This window comes from Zalophus californianus, chromosome 4, assembly GCF_009762305.2.
Source record: "Zalophus californianus isolate mZalCal1 chromosome 4, mZalCal1.pri.v2, whole genome shotgun sequence".
Lineage (NCBI taxonomy): Eukaryota > Metazoa > Chordata > Mammalia > Carnivora > Otariidae > Zalophus > Zalophus californianus.
In genome coordinates, this window is record NC_045598.1 from 36,850,836 (window position 1) to 36,870,811 (window position 19,976).

The 19,976-nt window shown below is 44.0% G+C and overlaps 1 protein-coding gene across 2 annotated transcripts in view; it reads right to left on the reverse strand.

The window, feature by feature from the left end:
- Positions 1-7,454: 7,454 nt before the first annotated feature.
- Positions 7,455-19,976, reverse strand: part of ATPAF1 (ATP synthase mitochondrial F1 complex assembly factor 1) — a 29,259-nt gene continuing 16,737 nt past the window's right edge. Inside the window, exons 6-8 of one of the 2 annotated variants that reach the window (XM_027614624.2) lie at positions 19,209-19,304; positions 17,028-17,135; positions 7,455-10,378 (exon numbers count right to left, since the gene is read on the reverse strand). In XM_027614624.2, coding sequence (XP_027470425.1) covers positions 10,184-10,378; positions 17,028-17,135; positions 19,209-19,304 — 399 coding nt within the window. In that variant the 3' untranslated portion in view covers positions 7,455-10,183. The remainder of the gene's footprint in view (positions 10,379-17,027; positions 17,136-19,208; positions 19,305-19,976) is intronic. The other variant, XM_027614616.2, reaches the window with a different exon arrangement.

Genomic DNA, 19,976 nt, shown 5'->3' on the forward strand with positions numbered 1-19,976 from the left:
GGGATGGGCCCAAAGATAAATAAGGACAATAAAAGCCATTCAGTGAACCTTTTATGTACTGTGCTTGAGATACATTTTCTCATTCCTTCCTCTCATTGACCCTGGAAGGGAGGGATGGAGGGGTGGGCAAGAGAAAAAGAAGTTACACCAAGGGGGAAGAAGGCATTGGACATGTTAGGATGACACCCCACACTCTGCCCTACAGTTCTCTCTGGGAGAACCCCGAGGTCCCATCTTGGCTTCATTTTCCGGAGGAGGGAACACTGCATCCCTTCCCAGCCAGAAAGCAGCAGTCAGGCAGTGGGGGGGGGGGGGGGGGGGGCGCTTCTGCGCAGCCTGTATTCCACCACCAGCCAGCGCAGCTTGTGACGGCTTGTGACTTCCCACAGTTGTCCTCCAGCTCATCGGGGCGGGGTGCGAGTGGGGGGCGGTGCTGTGTTTAGGGCTTTTTCTAGAAACAGCTGGAGGAGCACAGCTTTGCCCAAGGCAAAGGGAAATAAGGGTGTGCTCTCCTCTTCCAGGGAGTCTCCTTCCATTACACCAGCTGCCTGGAACCAATCCTCCTCATGGGGGAGCCCTTGGCACAGAAAGTTCTTAGCACTCCGCAGATGGGCTCCCTGGTGAGGCCCATGAGATTGTCTTCCCTTTGCACAGGAAACCCTGAAAAGTGGGCTGTTACTTATTTTACCCCTTCCCCTGACACCCTGTAGCAACAACTGACAGTTGTAAGGAACTTTTTGGTTTACAAAATGCTTTCACCACTCCGGTCATTTTTGAGTCCTGTAACAACCCCGGGAGGTAAGGACTAGCTCCAAAAGGTGAAATTACTTGGCCAAGAGGCAGAGCCTGAAAATGGCTGAGCTGGGACTCAAACCCAGGCCTCCTAACTCCAATCATGCCCACCCTCCCCCCTGCCAACACACTGAGCGCTTAGCAGACACACGGTTTAAGAGCTATCTCATATGACCCACCCAGTTAAGTCAGGGAAAACGAGAGCAAATCAGCTTGAAAGGGAGCTAGACATTTTTCTAAAAATGGTCTCCTGGGAAAATAGATGATAACACGGACATTTGTACCTGGATCCATGTCAAAGCACTAAATAGCATTAAGTTCATCCACCATCCTCAGTAACCTTGACACCATGTTAGATTTCTCGCTCACTCTTTTGATACCCTTACAAAATCTGCCAGTGCGGGTCATATTTCATACATTCTACAGATAGCACCCAAGAGAGAAAGTCGTTAGGGTGAGCTGCAGGTAGAAAAGGAGAAAAGCAGAAAGACACAAGGAGCCCAAACACAGCGAGAAGGGGTTCAGGAACAGAAGCCTATCTGAGGGTCACTTGGTTTTTAGAGTGGAGGGTCTCTGCCTCTGGGAAGAAGGTACATGGTAGACCACCACTGAGATACCCAGAACTTCCCTGACCTTGACAGCAATTCCCTCTCCACAGGGGTGCCCAGAGGACACAGTGCAGCCTGCTGGCCTGAGACAAACTGAGAAGGGCGAGAAAGTTCCAGCCAATCAATCCCAACTCCAATGGGGTGTGAGTCTCCCAGCCGAGCTCCATAGCTGAGTTCCCATCCATCCCCATGCCTGCCCAGCTTCCATACATCATCCCCCTCCGCTCCCTCACCACAGGCAAGAGCAAATGTGCACAGGATGGATGGAGAGCTTCAGCCTGTGCAGGCAACACACAATTCTCCTTGCAGCTGCAGGGGCCGGGCACAGATAATCCAGCATTTGGCTCCAGGAGTCATGAGCTGGGGAATTCTCAGCACTTAACAATTAGACAGGGAAGCCATATGGACTCTAAAGAGACTGGGAAGGCCTCTACTTTCCTCTGTTATCCGTCAGAGTCCTTACCTGGGACATGCTAGGAAGAGCTAGTCTCATCCCAGAAATCTTTCCTATAGGAAGATAATAAACAAACTCTTGTTTTTCAGATATTTTACAGGTGGGCTGCCTGGAACCGAAGTGCAGAGAAAATACGCAACAAGGAGAGAGAAGGAATGTTGCTACCAACACACTGTGTGACATTGGGAAAATCATTTCGCTTGGTTTGGGGCCTTTTTCTTCAGGTGTAAAATCATTAACTTATTGCAGGAGTTCCCAAACCAGACTGAGCCTCAGAATTACCTGGAGATTTTTTTTTTAAATAAATGGTTTCCCAGGCCTCACCCCAACCAAAAGAATCCATATGTTCATGGTGGGGCCTAAGAATCAATATCTTTGATAAGTTGTTCAGGTGTTTTTGATGCTCAACCAGGTGGGAAAATTATGGCTTTGGACTCTACGCTGTAAACTGTTATGTCTAATGAGCTAAGAAAGCAGAGGTCTGTAATCTGGAGGAACTTGGTCTCAGATAAGCCATCCACCAATAATCAGGCAGGCCCTGCACCTTGGCCCGAAACTCCCAAGTGTCACCTGGTTCCTGACCCTGTCCTAGGTATAGGCCCTGGGTCCAGCCAGCTGGTGATCAGAAGAGATAAACAGTGCTCATTCCAACCTGTATGCTCTGGTCTGGGCTTAACCCACCCTTCCCCTCCTTGCTCCCACCTGCTAGTTTGTGAATCCAGCCTTGAGATCCCCAAATTCCTACTGCCGTGCTCTCTGGCATGATATTCCTACTACCGTGCTGTCTGGCATGATATTCCTACTGCCGTGCTGTCTGGCATGATACCTGTTGCTCAAGCCTCTTTATATTCGTGGAAGAGAATTTTTAGAAATGACAACATAGTGCAGGAAGAATGGCACAATAGAAACTTGTGTTTAAAAGTAGGTCTATGGGGGCACCTGGGTGGCTCAGTCGGTTAAGCGTCTGCTTTCGGCTCAGGTCATGGTCCCAGGGTCCTGGGATCGAGCCCCACGTCGGGCTCCCCGCTCGGCGGGAAGCCTGCTTCTCCCTCTCCCACTCCCCCTGCTTGTGTTCCCCCTCTTGCTGTGTCTGTCAAATAAATAAATAAAATCTTTAAAAAAAAAAACCTAGCAGCTACTGTTTTGCACTTTTATTATGTGTGAAGCATAGTGCTAAACACTGCTAAACATAACATATCACTGATATGATATGCCATATCATTTAATCCTTTTCTTTTGAGATAGGACTTTTTTTTTTTTTTTTAATTTACAGATGAGAACACAAAGTTTCAGACAGACTGGGTAACTTGTCCAAAGGCAGACCTGGGATTCTAATTTACACCTTACTCTTAACACCTCCAATGCTGTCTCCCCAGTGTCCTCATTTGTAAAATGGGAGTAATATCCTCACAGTACTGCTGAAAAAGACCAAATGGAAGAAACTTAAGTAGTGGACGCAAACATCTCAGAGTCTCCTGGGAGACATGTACCAAGTGAGGCTCAGCAAAGTACCTCTCTGCTCCCTCCCTTCCCCTGCAAAATATAAGATCTGTCAGCTACTTCCCACCATACCAGAGGGAGGTCAACATGGGAGAATAAATGTGGGTTGAAGAAATATGAGTGCAAGGCGGGGATTCGTGCCACATCATAACAGTGGGAATAATAACGGCTCCAGCAAAAATGATCTGGGGATCACAGTGGACCAAAAGTCAAAAATGGCCCAGTAGTGAAACTGCAAACCAAAGCAGGGATTTTTTTTTTTTTTTTTTGGAGGGGAGTGGTTAAGTGAAACACTTGAGGGGATACCACTTATCTCTGATGACTGCCATGACAGAAGTAGAAGACCAAGGAAAAGTGAGTACCACACGTTGAGAGGGACACAGGTGCTGGGCAACAGAGTCAAGATTCAAGTCAAGATGTGATGGGCACACTGGCCTGCAACCAGCCAGATGAGAAACCGGGATATGTATAGAAGCCTCGAAGCCAGGAGTTCTGGATAGGAAAAACCATGTTTGACAAGCAGATCACTGGGAGACAGTAGAGGGTGGGAGGGGGACAAAAGGGAGAAAAGGACAAGGTGGAGGGGTGTCAGATGACCTCAGTGAGGGGCAGCAGGGTGGGGAGATGGCTGCCAGGAGGGCCATGGCAACTCCCAAGGGACCGCCACCCTACGTCCACTCTGGTTACCCCACAAAGTCATCTTAGGCTCAGCTCCAGGCCCCAATGTGAGACAGACACTGGTGCGTTAGACTTTCCATAAGCAGGGGCTGGGGTTTCGAGTCATACAAGGAAAGACAGAAGGTGGTTTCATCTGCTGCGAAGACTTCAAGGCAACTTGAGAGCTGCTGTGGTGGTAGTAAAGTGAACAGACTTTTCTGGAAGGCTCCAGCAATGGTGGGCAGAACGAAGCCCAGTGAGATGAGGACTGAGAGCTGGCTAGGTCTCAGTGCAGCGTGGGGAAGAACTTGTTATCACTCAGAGCTGTCTCAGCAGGGCCCAGGTCAGCTAGCAGGTGGGACAGCTCCCAGGCTCTGGAAGTTTTCAAATAGTTGCCCAGGGGCTGGGGGATGCTGTAGAGAGGGCTGCTGTCATGGCGGGAGGTTCAACTAGACCACCGTTTTTCAATCTTTCTTAGAGAAACTGTTTCTTCAAATGACAGCTTAGGGGAAGCCCAGTAAATAACACCCTGCTTCTCTGGTTGAGTTAGCGGTAATAAGGACCAGGCTCCCAGGATCCCTACCTCTAAAGAACTGTTGGCATTCCCTGAAGCATAGTTGAAAACTAGCGACTGGACAGTCTCCAAGGTCTTTTTTAATGTTAAGACTTGGTAAGCCAAGACAGGAGCTTGAACATGCTTTAAAATAATGATCTTGGGGCACCTGCATGGCTCAGTCGGTTGAGCGGCTGCCTTCGGCTCAGGTCGTGATCCCAGGGTCCTGGGATCGAGCCCCATGTCCAGCTCCCTGCTCAGCGGAGAGCCTGCTTCTCCCTCTCCCTCTGCCTGCCACTCTGCCTACTTGTGCTGTCAAATAAATAAAATCTTAAAATAAATAAATAAATAAAATAATGATCTTGCTCCAAAAGTTTGGACGCTGTCTCTCAGTTTTTCCTGCTTATATACCCTGAACCTGGCTGCCTCCAATGATGGCCCCATGGTTTTGTTTTCTACATGCAGCCTCCGTAATAAGAGCAAGTAAAATGCCCACTGCCTGGGCTGGGACATAATCACAATATGTTTTGCCAGGGCTGGATCTCATTGCAAGGGATGTTTATAGACACAGGTGGTCTGAGTTGAGCAGTCATCGAAGAGGAATTTATTCCACATTCGCTGGGTATCTTATCTCTCTGTGTAGGCTTCATGCTGGACCCTGGAAAGATAATGTCCAGTTAAGATATGATCCCTGTCTCCAAAAAGTGTCCAGTCTAAGGGAGCGACAGCCTTGTACAGGTGGGGCACAAAATGCTGGGGAAGCACAGAGGAGCACATGATGGGCATCAGGGAGGGGGGCAGATGTCAGGCAAGGCTCTGGATGCTTCCGTGGAGCTCTGAAAGGCATGTAAGAATTAACCTGATGAAGGGAGAATGGCATTTGAGGCAGGCAGACATATCCAAAGACCAGCACAGAGGTGAGAAGCTCACAGGTTATTCTGGAAACTGCTGCTCATCCAGAATGAGTGGAGCTAAGGGAGTAGGTGGGGGCCTAGCCCGAGAGGGGCCTGGAGAAGCTGACCAGATCCTGAAGTTCCTGTGTCCTGTGAGCTAATTGAAAGGGACTTGATTCTGAAAGCTCAGGGGAGCCTGGGAAGATTCCTAATGGTTTGAACCGATTTTTCTTGCAGCCCTTTCAGCTCCTGAGGTCCTCAGAGCTCAGAGGTGGTCCTATGAAAATGAGAGATGAGTCTGCTCACTGGATGTTACAAATGACACCATTAAGTCTGGAGCGTGGACAGTCGCCTTCTATTCCTGGCTTGGCTCCTGATGCAGGCAGTGACCTTTCAGTCATCTCTTCCCTTTTCGTGTACCAAGTCTCTCCTTCAGCAGAACAGGGATAGAAATGCTGCCACCAACCTGCCACATTAGGAGAACTGCCAAGACCAAAGTGCTCCAGGCAGCACAAAACAAGTTCTCCTTAGTTGGGACACACTGCCTTTTGAAATAGGGTTTGGAGAAATTAGAAATGTCTAACACATGCATTTTGTTCTTTAGCTGACAGCAGGAAAAGTGGCATACCTGTGTCTCAGAGCAAGGGCGGATTCCGGAGCCACCCATGACTTCTCAGGGCCTGGGCTGGCTGCTGGAGCTAGGGTTAGGGGTAACTGGGAGGCTGCCATCTCCTCTGAGCTGGAAGTAGGGAAAGACAGGGTTGGTCCACAGAGAGCAGCCACGCGTCTCACCAACCAGCAGGTTCCTGCTGACCTCACAGGCTTGTGAGAAGGGCAGAGCTGATACATACAAAGGGCTTGCTCAGCGCCTGGCACGTAGTGAGCTTCCAGTAATCCATGCTAGTGGTTACCATTAATGTGTATAAATTGTGAGGCCAGCTCTAAGCTCACCGGACCTCTCTGCATGGAGCACATATTTTTTGAGACTGTGATATCGTCTGCCTGTTATTCTCTTTTAAAACCATAAGCACTTCTTGGTGGGGGCCACGGTCAGGGAAGATGTGCATCCCCACGGTACCCAGTAGCGCTCTTGAGCCCTCCTTGCCCCTCTTCTGGGATAGCACTGGGCCATTTGCCTTGTATTTTAATTATTCATGTGTCTTGCTTGCTCAACTGTGAGCTCCTCAAGGGCAAGGAATGAACCCTGAAATCTGCCCAGAAACACTCATGCTTAGCCGGGCCCTGCTGCAAAGGCCTCAGCACTTGCCATTCTCTCAACCTGCTACTTTCCCTCAACTCATGTATTGGCTCTCGCCTCTGCAGAGATGGCTCTCCTGACCACTAGGTTATTGCTTCCACTCCACATTCTAGCACACTATTTTTTTTTAATTTTCATAGCACTACCAGTATTTGAAATAATCTTATTAGTTTATTCATTTGTCTTCTCCACAAGGATATAAACTCCATGAAAACAGGGGCCTTATTTGTCCTATTTGTTGCTGTATTCCCCAGTTTCCTATAACTATGCTTGGCACAGAATAGGTGCTCAATAAATATTAATGACTGCTGAATCAATGCTAAATCAAATGACCGGGGGTGGGCGTTTATACCTCTTCTCCAAGACTGAACAAGACATCGGTATTGTGGAGACTGCAAAAAAACCCAGAACACGTAGTTCCTGCTTCCAAACTGAAAGAAGTAGCAGCATAAACAATCTGAGAACAGGACAAAGCAAACTGTGACGAGGTGCTAGATGTGAGGCCCGAGGGAAGAGAGACATGCGCAGTGGCCAGAACAGACCTGGAGATCAGGGATCATCCTCCTTAACTTCCTGTGTCGGCACACCTAACATGGCAGTTGTTGGAGTAAGTGCTCTGTGAGGGACTGCTGAATTGCCCGGAGCCCACAGCCCGCCAAGGTCATGCCAGAGGATTGGTGAGATACCGAGATGGTGTATAAGCTTGGCATCTTGGCTTACAAATATTACTACTAAGTTCCAATCTATGTGTGTTGAGAGAGTCTCTTAAATTCAGAGTATTTAATTATAGGTACATATACATAACAAGATAATGTTTTGGCTAAAATCCATGTCACTTATTTATTCAACAAACAACTGAGTATCTTCATATGTTCCAGGCCATGTCCTTGGCACTGGGAATGGAGATAAACCCTGGCCCTCAAGGAGCTCACAGTCTAGTGGGGAAAAAAGATACATACATACACACTTATACTGTAAAGAATGCAAAGGGAGACAACTATGGGGGGCAAGAGCAAAGGAACCAATCCTAAGTTTAATGTCCACAGGAAAGAAAGATCTTGCTAATGGGTGTTTTTTTGTGAAGAACAGTAAGGCAATGGTTCTCAAAGTGTAACTGGTTAATGACCTACATCCAAATCATTTGAAGCACATATTAAATGCAGACTCCCAGCACTTCCTGCAAAGATTATGATCCAGCAGGCTGGGATACCTGAGAATCTGCATTTTAAAGTGCTCTAGGTAATTCTATTGTAACTTAAGGTTTGAGAACTTCTGAGATAAGGTTTGCTTTTTACACCGCAATGAAGAATGACCTGCATGTCTGAAATGGTAATTTGTGTTGGTCTTTAAAGAGAAGAGGGGAATTAGAAAAGAGGAAGGGTGTTGACATTTATTAAGCTCTACTGTAGTCTATGTATAAGCCTATTTAATTCTCACAATAATCCTATGAGGTAGATATTATTATTATTATCATCCACATTTTATAGACAGAGAAATAGAATCAGAGGGTTTAAGTAATTTGTTCAACAACATAGAGCTAATGAATCCCAACACTGACATCTGAACCCAGATTCATTTAACTCTAAAGCTTGTCCACTTTCTGTAACACCATGTTGCACCTGGGTACAAATTTACTGACTGTTAACATTTTCTTTTGGTTCTTCGCCAGATCGTACCAGGTAAATATAAAGAATAGCCAGATGGCATTTTGATCATGTCCAATGTAACTGTCCATGTATACATCCCTTTCTGGCAAATGGGGATTTAGGGCAAGGCTGGGAGGAACGAGCAGCCAATTCTTATTTCTTCTCCCATCATCTTTTCACCCTCTGGTGGAGGCGTTATGAAAATGTACAATGGCCAAGAACTGGGTCCATCTGAAGGGAAAAGCAAACATAACCGGATACCCACGGAGGTAACTCCACCTGACGCCAAAGATTCCTGGGACTCAAAACATCCAGACTCAAGTTTCTCAAAAAAGGAACTGTCAGAACCAGAGGCAGGTCCAGAATTTGCATCAGGAAACAGCTCAACCTTTAGAGAAACTGTGAAAGGCTAGCAGCGATTCCAGGTTTAAGAAACACTATCTCTTTCTACACACAGACTCAGAAGGATTACAAAACAGACACAGCCCAGAAAATAACACGAAGTCCAATCCCATCTAAAGAGCTCGGGGACAGGTCCAACCTATAAATAAACTTCCGTAATAAAGAAAATACACAAGCACACCAGCTGCAACTACCGGTTACCTTCCCACTTAGCGACTCAGTGTCACACAAGCAGGCCTCAGGCAGGAGTAGCAAAGTGGAGCACACCAGATCAAGAAAGGCAAGGCATAGTAAAGGGGGTCCACAACACTACTGGGGGCCCTGGGACCTCAGATTCAGGAGGCTGGTGTGTAACCACTGCCCTCTTCTAGCACTGAGCTTGGAGCCACAGCAGTGACACTACAAACCAAATGGGAGCTTCCAGTGCCGGGGAACGCCTTTCTTATTTGTGGTATTTCAAGCAAATGCTGAGTCCAAAGATGAGATTTGCACTGACACCAAGGACAGTACATAGGTTAGATTTCACTGCTCAGTGTAAAAAGACTGTAAGCCAGACTTTATTTTATTGCTACATTTCCCCCATACCCAGTTTGGGAACATTTGCTTCCACCTATTTTTTCATACAGTACTGGCATGGCTTAGAGTTGTTTTAAAAAAATGAAACAAAACAAAACATGCAAATCAGGATGGATCCTCTCCTTACAAAAGTGTGGATTTACTTACACTGCACTGATCCACCCTCTCCAAATACACAGCTTCTAACAGGCAGAGTTAGAGGAACAGGTGTAACAAACTGTGGTTTAAAAGTACGCCGGAACCGTACTTGTGTGTTTCACTAGACCCGAAATCTACTGACGCTCCAAACCAGCTACACTAGAGGCACTCTGGGGACATCTAGATGAAGTCTGAATCCTGATGGCAATATCTGGTCGTTCTAGAGTCTAAACAGGATATTTGTGCTATACCTTTGGCCAGCCAAGGGGCACAGAGGAAGAGTATGCAAAGCCCACATCTAACTACAGCAGGTCTTCAAGCTTACTATCCTGTCACAAGTTTATAAATATGAAGAACTAATCATCCGGGAGCTGTGTGGTCAAAAGGAGATACGTAGCACTATTATACTGTGTAAAGTCAAGTTGCCATCCTGTGGATCCTTAGCTCTCTCTGGTTATGACCTCAAACACTTTAAAAGGAAAGCTTAAGTATGCTGGGAGATAATTATCAGAATGTTTGGGTACCTCTGTTCCTGAATATCAAGTAATAGGGCTCACCTCCACGATTACTTCTTGCAATAAGCACACAGGACAACCCATTAGAGACTGCTCCTTATAGCTCCTAAGCTCCCAAAAGTTCAAGGGGCAGGTGGGCTGTAGAAAACTACCCTGGGCTAAGCAGACTCTGTAAGCCAGCCCTCACAGCTCTAAGTCTTATCCTGGTTCTGGGCACACTTCAGTTCTGCTCCAAGTCCACTTTGCTCCAATTCAGCGATGACAGACATGTATTTGAACTCATTTGGTCTGAAGTTAAAGGTCTCCACTAACCCATAGGTCTCCTTCCGGTCAGTGGCATAGAAGAGCTGAACTTGGTTGGCAATGCACTGTGCCTCAGCAACATTCTGTAAGATAAAAAGAATAGTGAGGTCATTCCCTGCACAGGGCCATAACGCTCTGTGGCAAGTGGGGGGGTCTTACCCAGGAGTCACTGTTTTCAGAAAGCTTCTGACTCCCAGACATCCAAGTCTTGGTAAGGTGCCCCTTGTCTATGCACCCAAATTACCCCATGCTGACCTCTACCATAGTATGTGTCATACTATATTGTATCTGTCCTTTTCTCTTTTGCTTTTTTGTCCATCTTCCCTTGTATGAATTCCTCAAAGTACATGCTTGCTTTACATCCCTGCACATGGTCATATCTAGCCAATGTTTGTTGAATAAAGTAACACATATGTTTGAAATGTCCCTCTTCATTCAGTTCCTTAGTAACTATTAAGTATATCTTCAAGGGGGGTGGGGAAGAGCAATAGTTACTCAGCTTCTAGAACCAGTTTTCGAGTCACTACTGAGTTCTTAACTAACCAGACATACTCTTGAGTAAAACCTGTTTCTGATACCACCTCAGTCAGAAAAGTAGTGCTGAAGCCAGCTGTGTAGTTCTATAATTTGTCCACAAATTCTATGACCCTTCTCTCTTTGAGGGAGCCTAGTTTCCCTTTCCTTGAGTGTAGGCTGTACTTACTGACTTCCTTCTTTCAAATGGACCATGGTGAAACGATGCGAGAATGACCTCTGCTACGAAGTCACATTAGACACCGCAGCTTGTGTCTTGCTATCTCTCTTGAATTACTCACTCTGGGGAAAGTCAGCTGCCAAAGTCATGAGGACATTCAAGTAGCCCGACGAAGAAGCTGATGGGGCAAGGAAATGAGGCTTCTTGCCGACAGCCATGTGAGCGGGCTTGGAAGTGGATCCTTGAGCCCAATCAACCTTCTTCAGGTGACTATGGCCTGAGCCAACATCTTGGCAGCAACTTCATGACAGACTCTATGCTAGAGCCACCCAGCTATGCTGCTGCTGATCCTGACCCACAGAAACTGGGAGGTAATAAATGGTGTGTGTGTGTGTGTGTGTAATAAATGGTGTGTGTGTGTGTGTGTGTGTGTGTGTGTGTTTTAAGCCACAAATCTGCTATGCAGCTACCTCTAACTACTCTGCCAGCAAAGCTCCAGACAGAGGGTCCACCTTCTCTCTAAAGCTCAGTGGCAGAGACATGGTGCACGCTGTGTAACAGAGGTGGGGTCAGGACACAGCTATATACTCTACTCTCAAAACCTTATAAAGCAATGTCCTCAAACTACTAGTACTTTTGCTTCCTATACATTTCACTCGTCCTAGCTGGCCAGAGGGCACTTATTCATTATCACTGCGTTCGTATGGCCAAACCCCAAGCCCCCAAGATCCTGGAAAATTCCCACTAAAACTATCAAAAGTGTGCTATATCTAGCTACAGAATGATGAAAACGGATTTATAAATACCAGAGGCTCCTTTACCTCCACTCCCTCCCAGGGGGCTTTCAGGTCGTTTCTCATAGGCAGGGACTAATCTCTGAGACTGGATTTTCAATCAAAAGCCTTTTTCCAAAACGCTGGCTATTTCAAATTAATAGAATTTCAGAGCTAGAAGGGGCCTCAGAGATCACCCAGTCTTCATTTACTAGGCCAGGAAACCAAAGGAGATGAGGTTCAGGGATGGGCCCAAGGTCTTATGGCTAGCAAGTGGCAAACCTCTGGACTCCCTAGACTGGTACTCCCTCTACTTCATCCTGATACTGTTTCTGGTGGGGCAAGATAATTAAGACTGATCAAGGTTGATAACCCTAATTCATCAATTTTACCTTTCCTATACTCAAACATGCCTCAAGAGTAAACTTGTTTCTAAAGCAAGCACACTGCCATTATTGGAGGCAGATACCACTACTTTCTGGGCCCATGAACTATAGGGACCTCTGATAACTGACTTTAATTTGAGGCTCAGGATAGTGGAGGTAGGGGTAGTTTCGGCTGTATTCATTCTAGAACAGTGCTGTTCAAAATGCAGAGTTCTAGAGGCTCTGTGGAGGTGCCTCAGGTCCCTTCACCTCTGTTTTAGCTGTTTTATCATCAGTTTCACATAATAAGATCTTGTCTGGGGGCGCCTGGGTGGCTCAGTTGGTTAAATGTCTGACTCTTGATTTTGGCTCAGGTCATGATCTCGAGACCCGCATCAGTAGACTCTTTCCCTCTCCCTCTGCAGGCCCCCCTCGCCCCCTGGCTCTCTTGTTCTCTCTCTCAAATAAATAAATAAATCTTAAAAAAAATAAGATTTTGTTTTGATAAAGGTTTCTGACCACTAGTTTAAAGACCACTAGTATGGTGGGTAAGGAGACATGTGTATTTGTCTCTCATGGAGGGTTATGGAAAACCCTCTCCCCACTGCCTTAGTTCTCAACATGAAACAGTAGTCTCCTACTTTTCGAGGACCTGAGAAGATAAACGTATTAATTCCTATGTTGCTCAGTAAGGAGGTATACTAACAAACCTGATTCCTCCCTTTCTTTGAATCTTCATAGATACTATCACCTTACCAAGTCCTGCCCATTTTACTCCCCATATATTTCTGGGGTCATTCTCTCTCCACTATCCTTACTATTTTACTCTGAAGTCTTAACTATCTCTTGCTCACACTACTGCAACTGTCTTTTAAATGATCACACTGATTGGGATAGAACTAAAAAATATTTACGAAGCAAATAATTAAGATTAATAGCATTGAAGTCTAACTCTTTACGTGTTACTCCCTGTTCAAAACCCTTTCATGACACTTTCATGTCCTCAGGATAAAGCCAAACCTCTAAACACAACCCACCAAACCTTTTTTTTTTTTTTTTTACAACCCACCAAACCTTCTTTTTAATATATTGATGATACCAAACTGTTTGTAATACCTCAAGTCATTTTATGTGTCCTAACATGTACTTATGCTATTCCCTCTATTTGGAACATTCCTCTTCCCCTCCCCCCTTTCTTTATCTGGCTAAACTCCTGCTCATCTTTTGAGATTCAGCCCAGGTGTCATTTCTAGGATCTCTCTTCTTCCTCCTTCTGGGCCAGGGAACATCCCCTGCATGAGCATCCTAGCATTCCACCCAAGCACTGGCTGCATTCCAATGAAAGCATCTACTGACACAGAGGTGGCACCAAATAAGGTTTTCAAATACTCTCCTAAATTTCAGCATTAAGGTTATTAGTTCAGAAGAAACCTCTAGTTTCTGTATATTTCTATTCATTTGCTTTACTGTATTTGGAAGTACTATGCCAAAGTGCAAATTCATGCATGAGTAGCAAGGGATCATATATTACATTTCTACATTTCCCATCTCTGAATTGTGTACCCCTACAATAAATTCTAACATGTCTAGTTCTGTACTACATAAGAAGCTCACAGCCAAATTGATTTCTACAAGGCAAATCTATGTTGTTTGGTATGTTGTCCAGTATTATAAGGCCAGGAAGCAAATTTTCACGTTGATGAGGTGTGTGTAGCAGTTTGAGACCACCAGAGTGAGGTGGTAAAAATGCCAGAGCGGAGAAGGACCTCCTGTCACCTCCAGAGTCCACTTTCAATATGGTTAGATGCTGGGCTTTATTGAAGACCAGAAACTAAAGTCTCTGTGTCACTCTCTCCTTCTTGTGGGCCAATCTTAAACCTTGTCATTATTGGTAACTATATCCCCTCCAAATCTCAATTTCAAACAGCCACGCTCAGTCTATTACTATTTCCTAATTAATTAGTTAATGATAGGGGCTTGAATTCACAACCCTGAGATCATGACCTTGAGATCAAGAGTCAGACACTTAACAACTGAGCTACCCAGGCACCCCATATATTTCCTATCTCCCAACTTCAAAAATCCTTTAACTCCACCAGGACTCACAATTCTTACAGTGTCTAACCTTCCTTATGTTTTCACTTCCCTCTTTATCCAGCTTGCATCCCATGGTCAGTAATTATCATCATTCTTTTGCACTCACTTTAACTTTCTGGTCCCTGCTTACTTCATCAGATCACTTGGCTGAACCATAACTCTAGTTAAACCCAGAACTCAGCCCTCTCTCTGTGCCTGTACCCACATAGCCATTCTCTCTTCCATTTTCCTAGACCGCATGTCGACACTTTCTGTAAAGGGATAGACAGTTAATATTTTAGGTTCTGCTGGCCCTACAGTCTCTGTGGCAACTACTTAACTCTGGTGTGGACCTAAAGCAGCCACAGATAATGTGTAAATAATAAGCATGGTAGTGTTCCAATAAAACTTTATTTACAGACACTGAAATTTGAATTTCAAACACTTTTCACAGGCCACGAAGTATTATTCTTCTTTAGTTCCGTCCCTCCCCTCTCCAACCATTTAAGGATGTAGAACACATTTTTAACTCATGGGCCTTCTAAAAACAGATAATGGATTGGATTTGGCCCACAGGCCATGGTTTGCTGACTCTGTCCTAGAAAATCATTTCACACTTTCTCTTTCTTTTCCACTCAATTATCCAACACCTATTCTTCCATCTTCACTCTCAGCTGATGACCTTTCACTAAGATAAAGTCTTAGTCTTTTCACTAAGCAATCTGGAGAGAATTTCTACAAGATACCACCACCTCTCTCCATTTAACTGTATTTGTGTCCTTATATTTTGGCTTCTCTCCTATTATTGTATTTCTGGCAAAGATCAATCCCTCATTGCCAGACTTAACCACTCAAAAATACTTCAAAAATTCTCTCCCCTTCCTCCTGCATTATCACTATTTCCCTCTCTACTGAATCTTTCCATCTGTATACAAATATAATGTTATTTCTCTCATACTTAAAACAAAACAAAACACATTCTTGTCTCCACTTCTCCCTCTCCAGCTAGTGCCCCATTCTCTCCTTCCCTTCACAGAAACATCCTTGGAAGACTTGTTTCTGCTTACTCCTTACAAGTTTTCTTCCCAGCCGCTTTTAAACGTACTCCACTGATGCTTCTGCCCCACCACTCCTCTGAAACTGTCCTTAAAAATCTCGCTATGACTTCCGTATTGTGACATCTAGGAAATTCTCCGTCTTCATCTTATTTGCCTTACCAGCAAGTGAGACTTGGCCGGTTGAGCACTCCCAATTCCTTGGAACGTTTTATCTTAGCTTTCAGGGCATTTTCCCATCTTATCTCACTAACCGTTCCTTTTTAATCTTCTTTGGTGATGCTTCCTCATGTCTCCAGGCTCCGTTCTTAGACTTTTCTTTTTATCTTCATTTGCTTCCTTAGTGATTTCATTTAGTCTCATGGTTTTAAATAATAATCTGTATGCTGACAACTCTCAATATTTGTATCTCCAGCCAGGACCTCTCCCCTGACCTCCAGGCTCATACCTCTAACTGCCTACTACCTGGGTATCTAATAGCTATCTCAGATTTAACATGTTCAAAATTGAGCTCCCGATCTTCCTCCCAAATCTGTTCCTCCTGCAATCTTGTCTAGCTCAATTAATGGCAACTCCAGGGGCGCCTGAGTGGCTCAGTCAGTTGAGCATCTGCCTTTGGCTCAGGTCATGATCTCCGGGTCCTGGGATCGAGCCCCATGTCGGGCTTCCTGCTTCTCCCTCTGCCTCTGCCTCTCCCCTACTCATGGTCTCTCTCTCTCTCTCAAACAAATAAATAACATATTTAAAACAAATGGCAACTCCATTCTTTTGGATAGGATTTTGGGTGACTTCCAGTTGAGTGTGATGGTGGAAAGAAGAGTTCCAATTCCAGACTTGGGGCTTACTGCTATTGTGAGATACTAGCTGAGTGTCATCACTTTTTCCTTCCCTGTAAGTAGCTGCTAAGAGAGAGAGAGGAAAAATAAGTGGATATTGTAATGAAGAAATTAAGGGGGGAAGAAGCACTACAGTGCTCACTATCTTGACATCCTGAACTTAAATCCTGCAAGGTAAATGAGGCAGAAATGAGCAAGGACTAGACAAACCGGTTGTATAATAACCATAAAACTGCTCCTGACTCTGGATATACAGAGAAAACAAACACAGTGGGCATTATTATCTATGGACATATGGTCAATGCTCTATCCCAAGGAATGGGAAAAGGAGGAAGGGAAAACATTATGTAGGCTGAATGTAATACATGTGAGCAGTGTGGGGGAAGAGAAAAGAATGAAAACTATTCCAGACTTTGAACATGTCCTGACACTTAAGAAACCATTTGTTTGTCCACAGTCTCTTACTTGAAACCCCTAGGGCCAGATGTGTTTTGGAGTCAGAATTACTGTATTCTAGAAAGGCAATAGGTACATAATGTAACTCCCCATGATCAAATACATTAATATTTCCTTAGTAAAATCCATGAATAATCCATACCAAGTGGGATTAATAAGGACTACAAGTGGCCTTCTATCAGTTTAAATAAGATTTAGCTACCAAGTAAGTTCAAGTCAGATAAGGTCTTGTGACCAAATGTATCATGACAAAACTTTGTTTTCAGAGCTTTTGGACTTCAAAATTGTGAATAAGTGATTGAGTTAGTGATTGTACTAACTTCAACTTGGAAGAGCTTGTGCAAGACAAAATTATTGTCAACTTTAAGAAATAAGTACCTGTAGGTCTCTAGAATCTTACCTCTCAGGATCTTTGGCAGAAGAATAGTACCTTCAGGGCCACCGGGTAAATCCAAAGAAGTAAAAATTAATTCTTACCAGAAATGTGGGATCCATTTCTGCTGTCATCAGCACTATGCCCTTTTCTTCCTTAAGTTCAGGGTAGTGATATAAAACCAGCTGGCTGGCTGCAGCATCCCCTCGGGTCTGTAAGGAGAAACACTTATCAAGGCTCAATAAGGTACCACCACACAAAACTGCAATTTCAGAGCAATAGAGAGTCTAGAGGAAATTCGGGCTCTTAACAGCCCCTTGAGTGGCTAGTGAGTCGGAGGATTGGTAGGTGGGGGGATGGTCAGGCTTGCCAAGGCACAGTGAAACTGAGTTTGCACAGTGTTATTTGTGTCTTCAATTGAAAAAGGTTTGGCTTTTTTCCCAGAAAATGTTTACAGTAGGCAGTGAATCCTTCATCATGGCCATATATTTAAAAACAAAATGGCACAAGCAACTACCAAATCAAGTTCTAAAGAAAGCAATATGCCTGTGTAATTGCCACTTTTATGGACTAGTGCATTTCACAGTTGAAATCTACTCCCCTTGGCTGGCTCTGAAGACTGAGCTCTTTTAAGCTGTAGCAAACAGCTGGAGAGTTTGCACATGGGCCAGATTTGTAATGTGCAGTTTTAAAATATAATCTAGGTGGGAGATAGGGGGGAAAGGAGAACGGGAACATCATAATTTTATGAAGAATGGACAGGGCAGTGGTTATCAGACCTCAGTCGAGACTAGGAAGAGAGGCTGGGTTCAAAGTTAAACCCCTCATATGTAGGAGGAAACAACTATACATTCAAAAAAGATCTCTGGGTTTCATCTCTAATTTCAGCAAGAGTCCTTCTAATTATTAATACCTAACTAGTGCTAGGGTTCAGCCTCTCAGTTCTCCCCCATTTACTTCAAATACACTGATCATTTTGATCATAATTATGTTTCTGGATCTTCTTCCCATACTCGTCTATGAGCTTCAGGAGGGCAGGGACTTTGTCTCACAGGTCTCTAAGTCCTGGCATCGTCTCTAACACAGCAACATAAGGGTTCAGTTCACAGACTGGAATCAATCAAATCCAGTTCTGCTACCTATTACCACACTCATCCACACTAGGGACTAACTTCTCTGAGCCCATGCTCTTCTCTATAAATAGAAATAATATCTGTAACTATCTCATGGGACTTTTGTGGGGATTAAATGACATAATGTATATAAAACACCTGGCACATACTAAGTACATCAAATATTGGTTATTATAGGATGTGCAATAAATGTTGTTTTAGAATTCATCCAATAATCAAGGTAAAAACTGGGCGCCTGGGTGGCTCAGTTGTTAAGCGCCTGCCTTCGGCTTGGGTCATGGTCCCAGGGTCCTGGGATCGAGCCCCTCATCGGGGCTGCTCGGCGGGAAGCCTGCTTCTCCCTCTCCCACTCCCCGTGCTTGTGTTCCCTCTCTCGCTGTTTAGGAAAAAAAAAAAAAAATCAAGGTAAAAACTGCCCCTTCATTCTGCTTTTTCTTTTCTTTTTTTCTACCCCCCCCCTTTTTTTAAAAACAAACATAATACAATTTTAGGATACAATCATGAGCAAACTCATTCTATTTTGCATTTTCTTTACCCCAACCTTCAAAGCCATTGTAACACATGCTTGTTTTTTGGCAATTTGGCCTCCAAATATAAAATGTCAATCCCAGTTATGATCTGATTTAAAATACTGACTTCATTTTTAAGAGCTTCAAATGCTCTGGATTGAACGTCTTAATCCAATATTTGGGAATAAAACAAAGAAAAAAGGAAGGAAGGAAAGAAAACAACATCTATGGAATGGAAACTATGCATCTTGCATCTTGGAAAGTGCTGACTTTGTTAATAAAATACAAGTAAGACACGCAGCCTACCTTAGAGTTAAAAAGATAACCATCATAACTGACCCATGTTAGTTAAGTGAGACACAAGCAGTAAACGTTATAGAGGTATGGGGAAGAGATGGGAGAGACCAAATGTAGTCAGAGAATATGTTTTGGGGTCTTTTCCAATTTCTAGGTATTGAATAGGGCTTAGAAAGCTAGCCCAATATACAAAGAGTAACATTTCATCAACACTGAAGCAAAACAATTCATCAAGGCTGAAGCAAATACTGCTGAGAATTAGTAGATACTCTGTGTCCTCAAGCCTCAGCAAGGGCTCGCAGGAATAGGCCTCTATCTTCCTAGGGGATGAGCACAAGCCACCTACCTGAATATTTATAAGTGCAGTGAAGTGGAGTTCAGTACCTGTCCATTGTCCTACAAAGAACTCATAACCTTCCCTTCTTGGTAGTGCACAGAGAAACTGGGAAACAAATACATGAAGAGATAGATGAATAAATACAATCATTTGCTCCATGTCCAACTGCCTAATCATTTACTCCATTTTTTCACTGTCTGGTTTTTAAACAGTTTTTACAATTATGAAATTCATTAAGTGATAATTTAACAAATTCTCATATACTTCCCAACCCAACCAAGAAAGAAAGCATTAGAAATCCAACTAAAGCTTTCTCTGTAACCCATTCTAATCCCATTCCAGAGTAACATTTATCCTGCATTTGGTGTCTGTCATTCCCTTTCAAGGTTTTTATTCTTTAAATGTGCACACACATATGCATATCCATAAACAAGAAATACTATGTTTAAAAACTTGCTGCATGTTTAAAAACTTAAATCTTTGATCAAATTGTATGTCCATTTTGCAATTTGCTTTTTTCACTTCACGTTACACTTTGGAGATTCATCTATGTTGATAAATACAACTCTTAATTCATTTATTTTCATTGTTGTATGGAATTCTACTATAGATATTTACCACAATTTATCTATTCTTCTATTGATGAACATTTGAGTTTTTCAATCTCTAAACTTTCTAATGCTGCTGAGTTAACTTTTGTTCCAATTATTACAATCACTTCCTATTCTATCATCTGAAGCTGATACTGGAGCATGGTTGTAAACACAAAGAAATGAT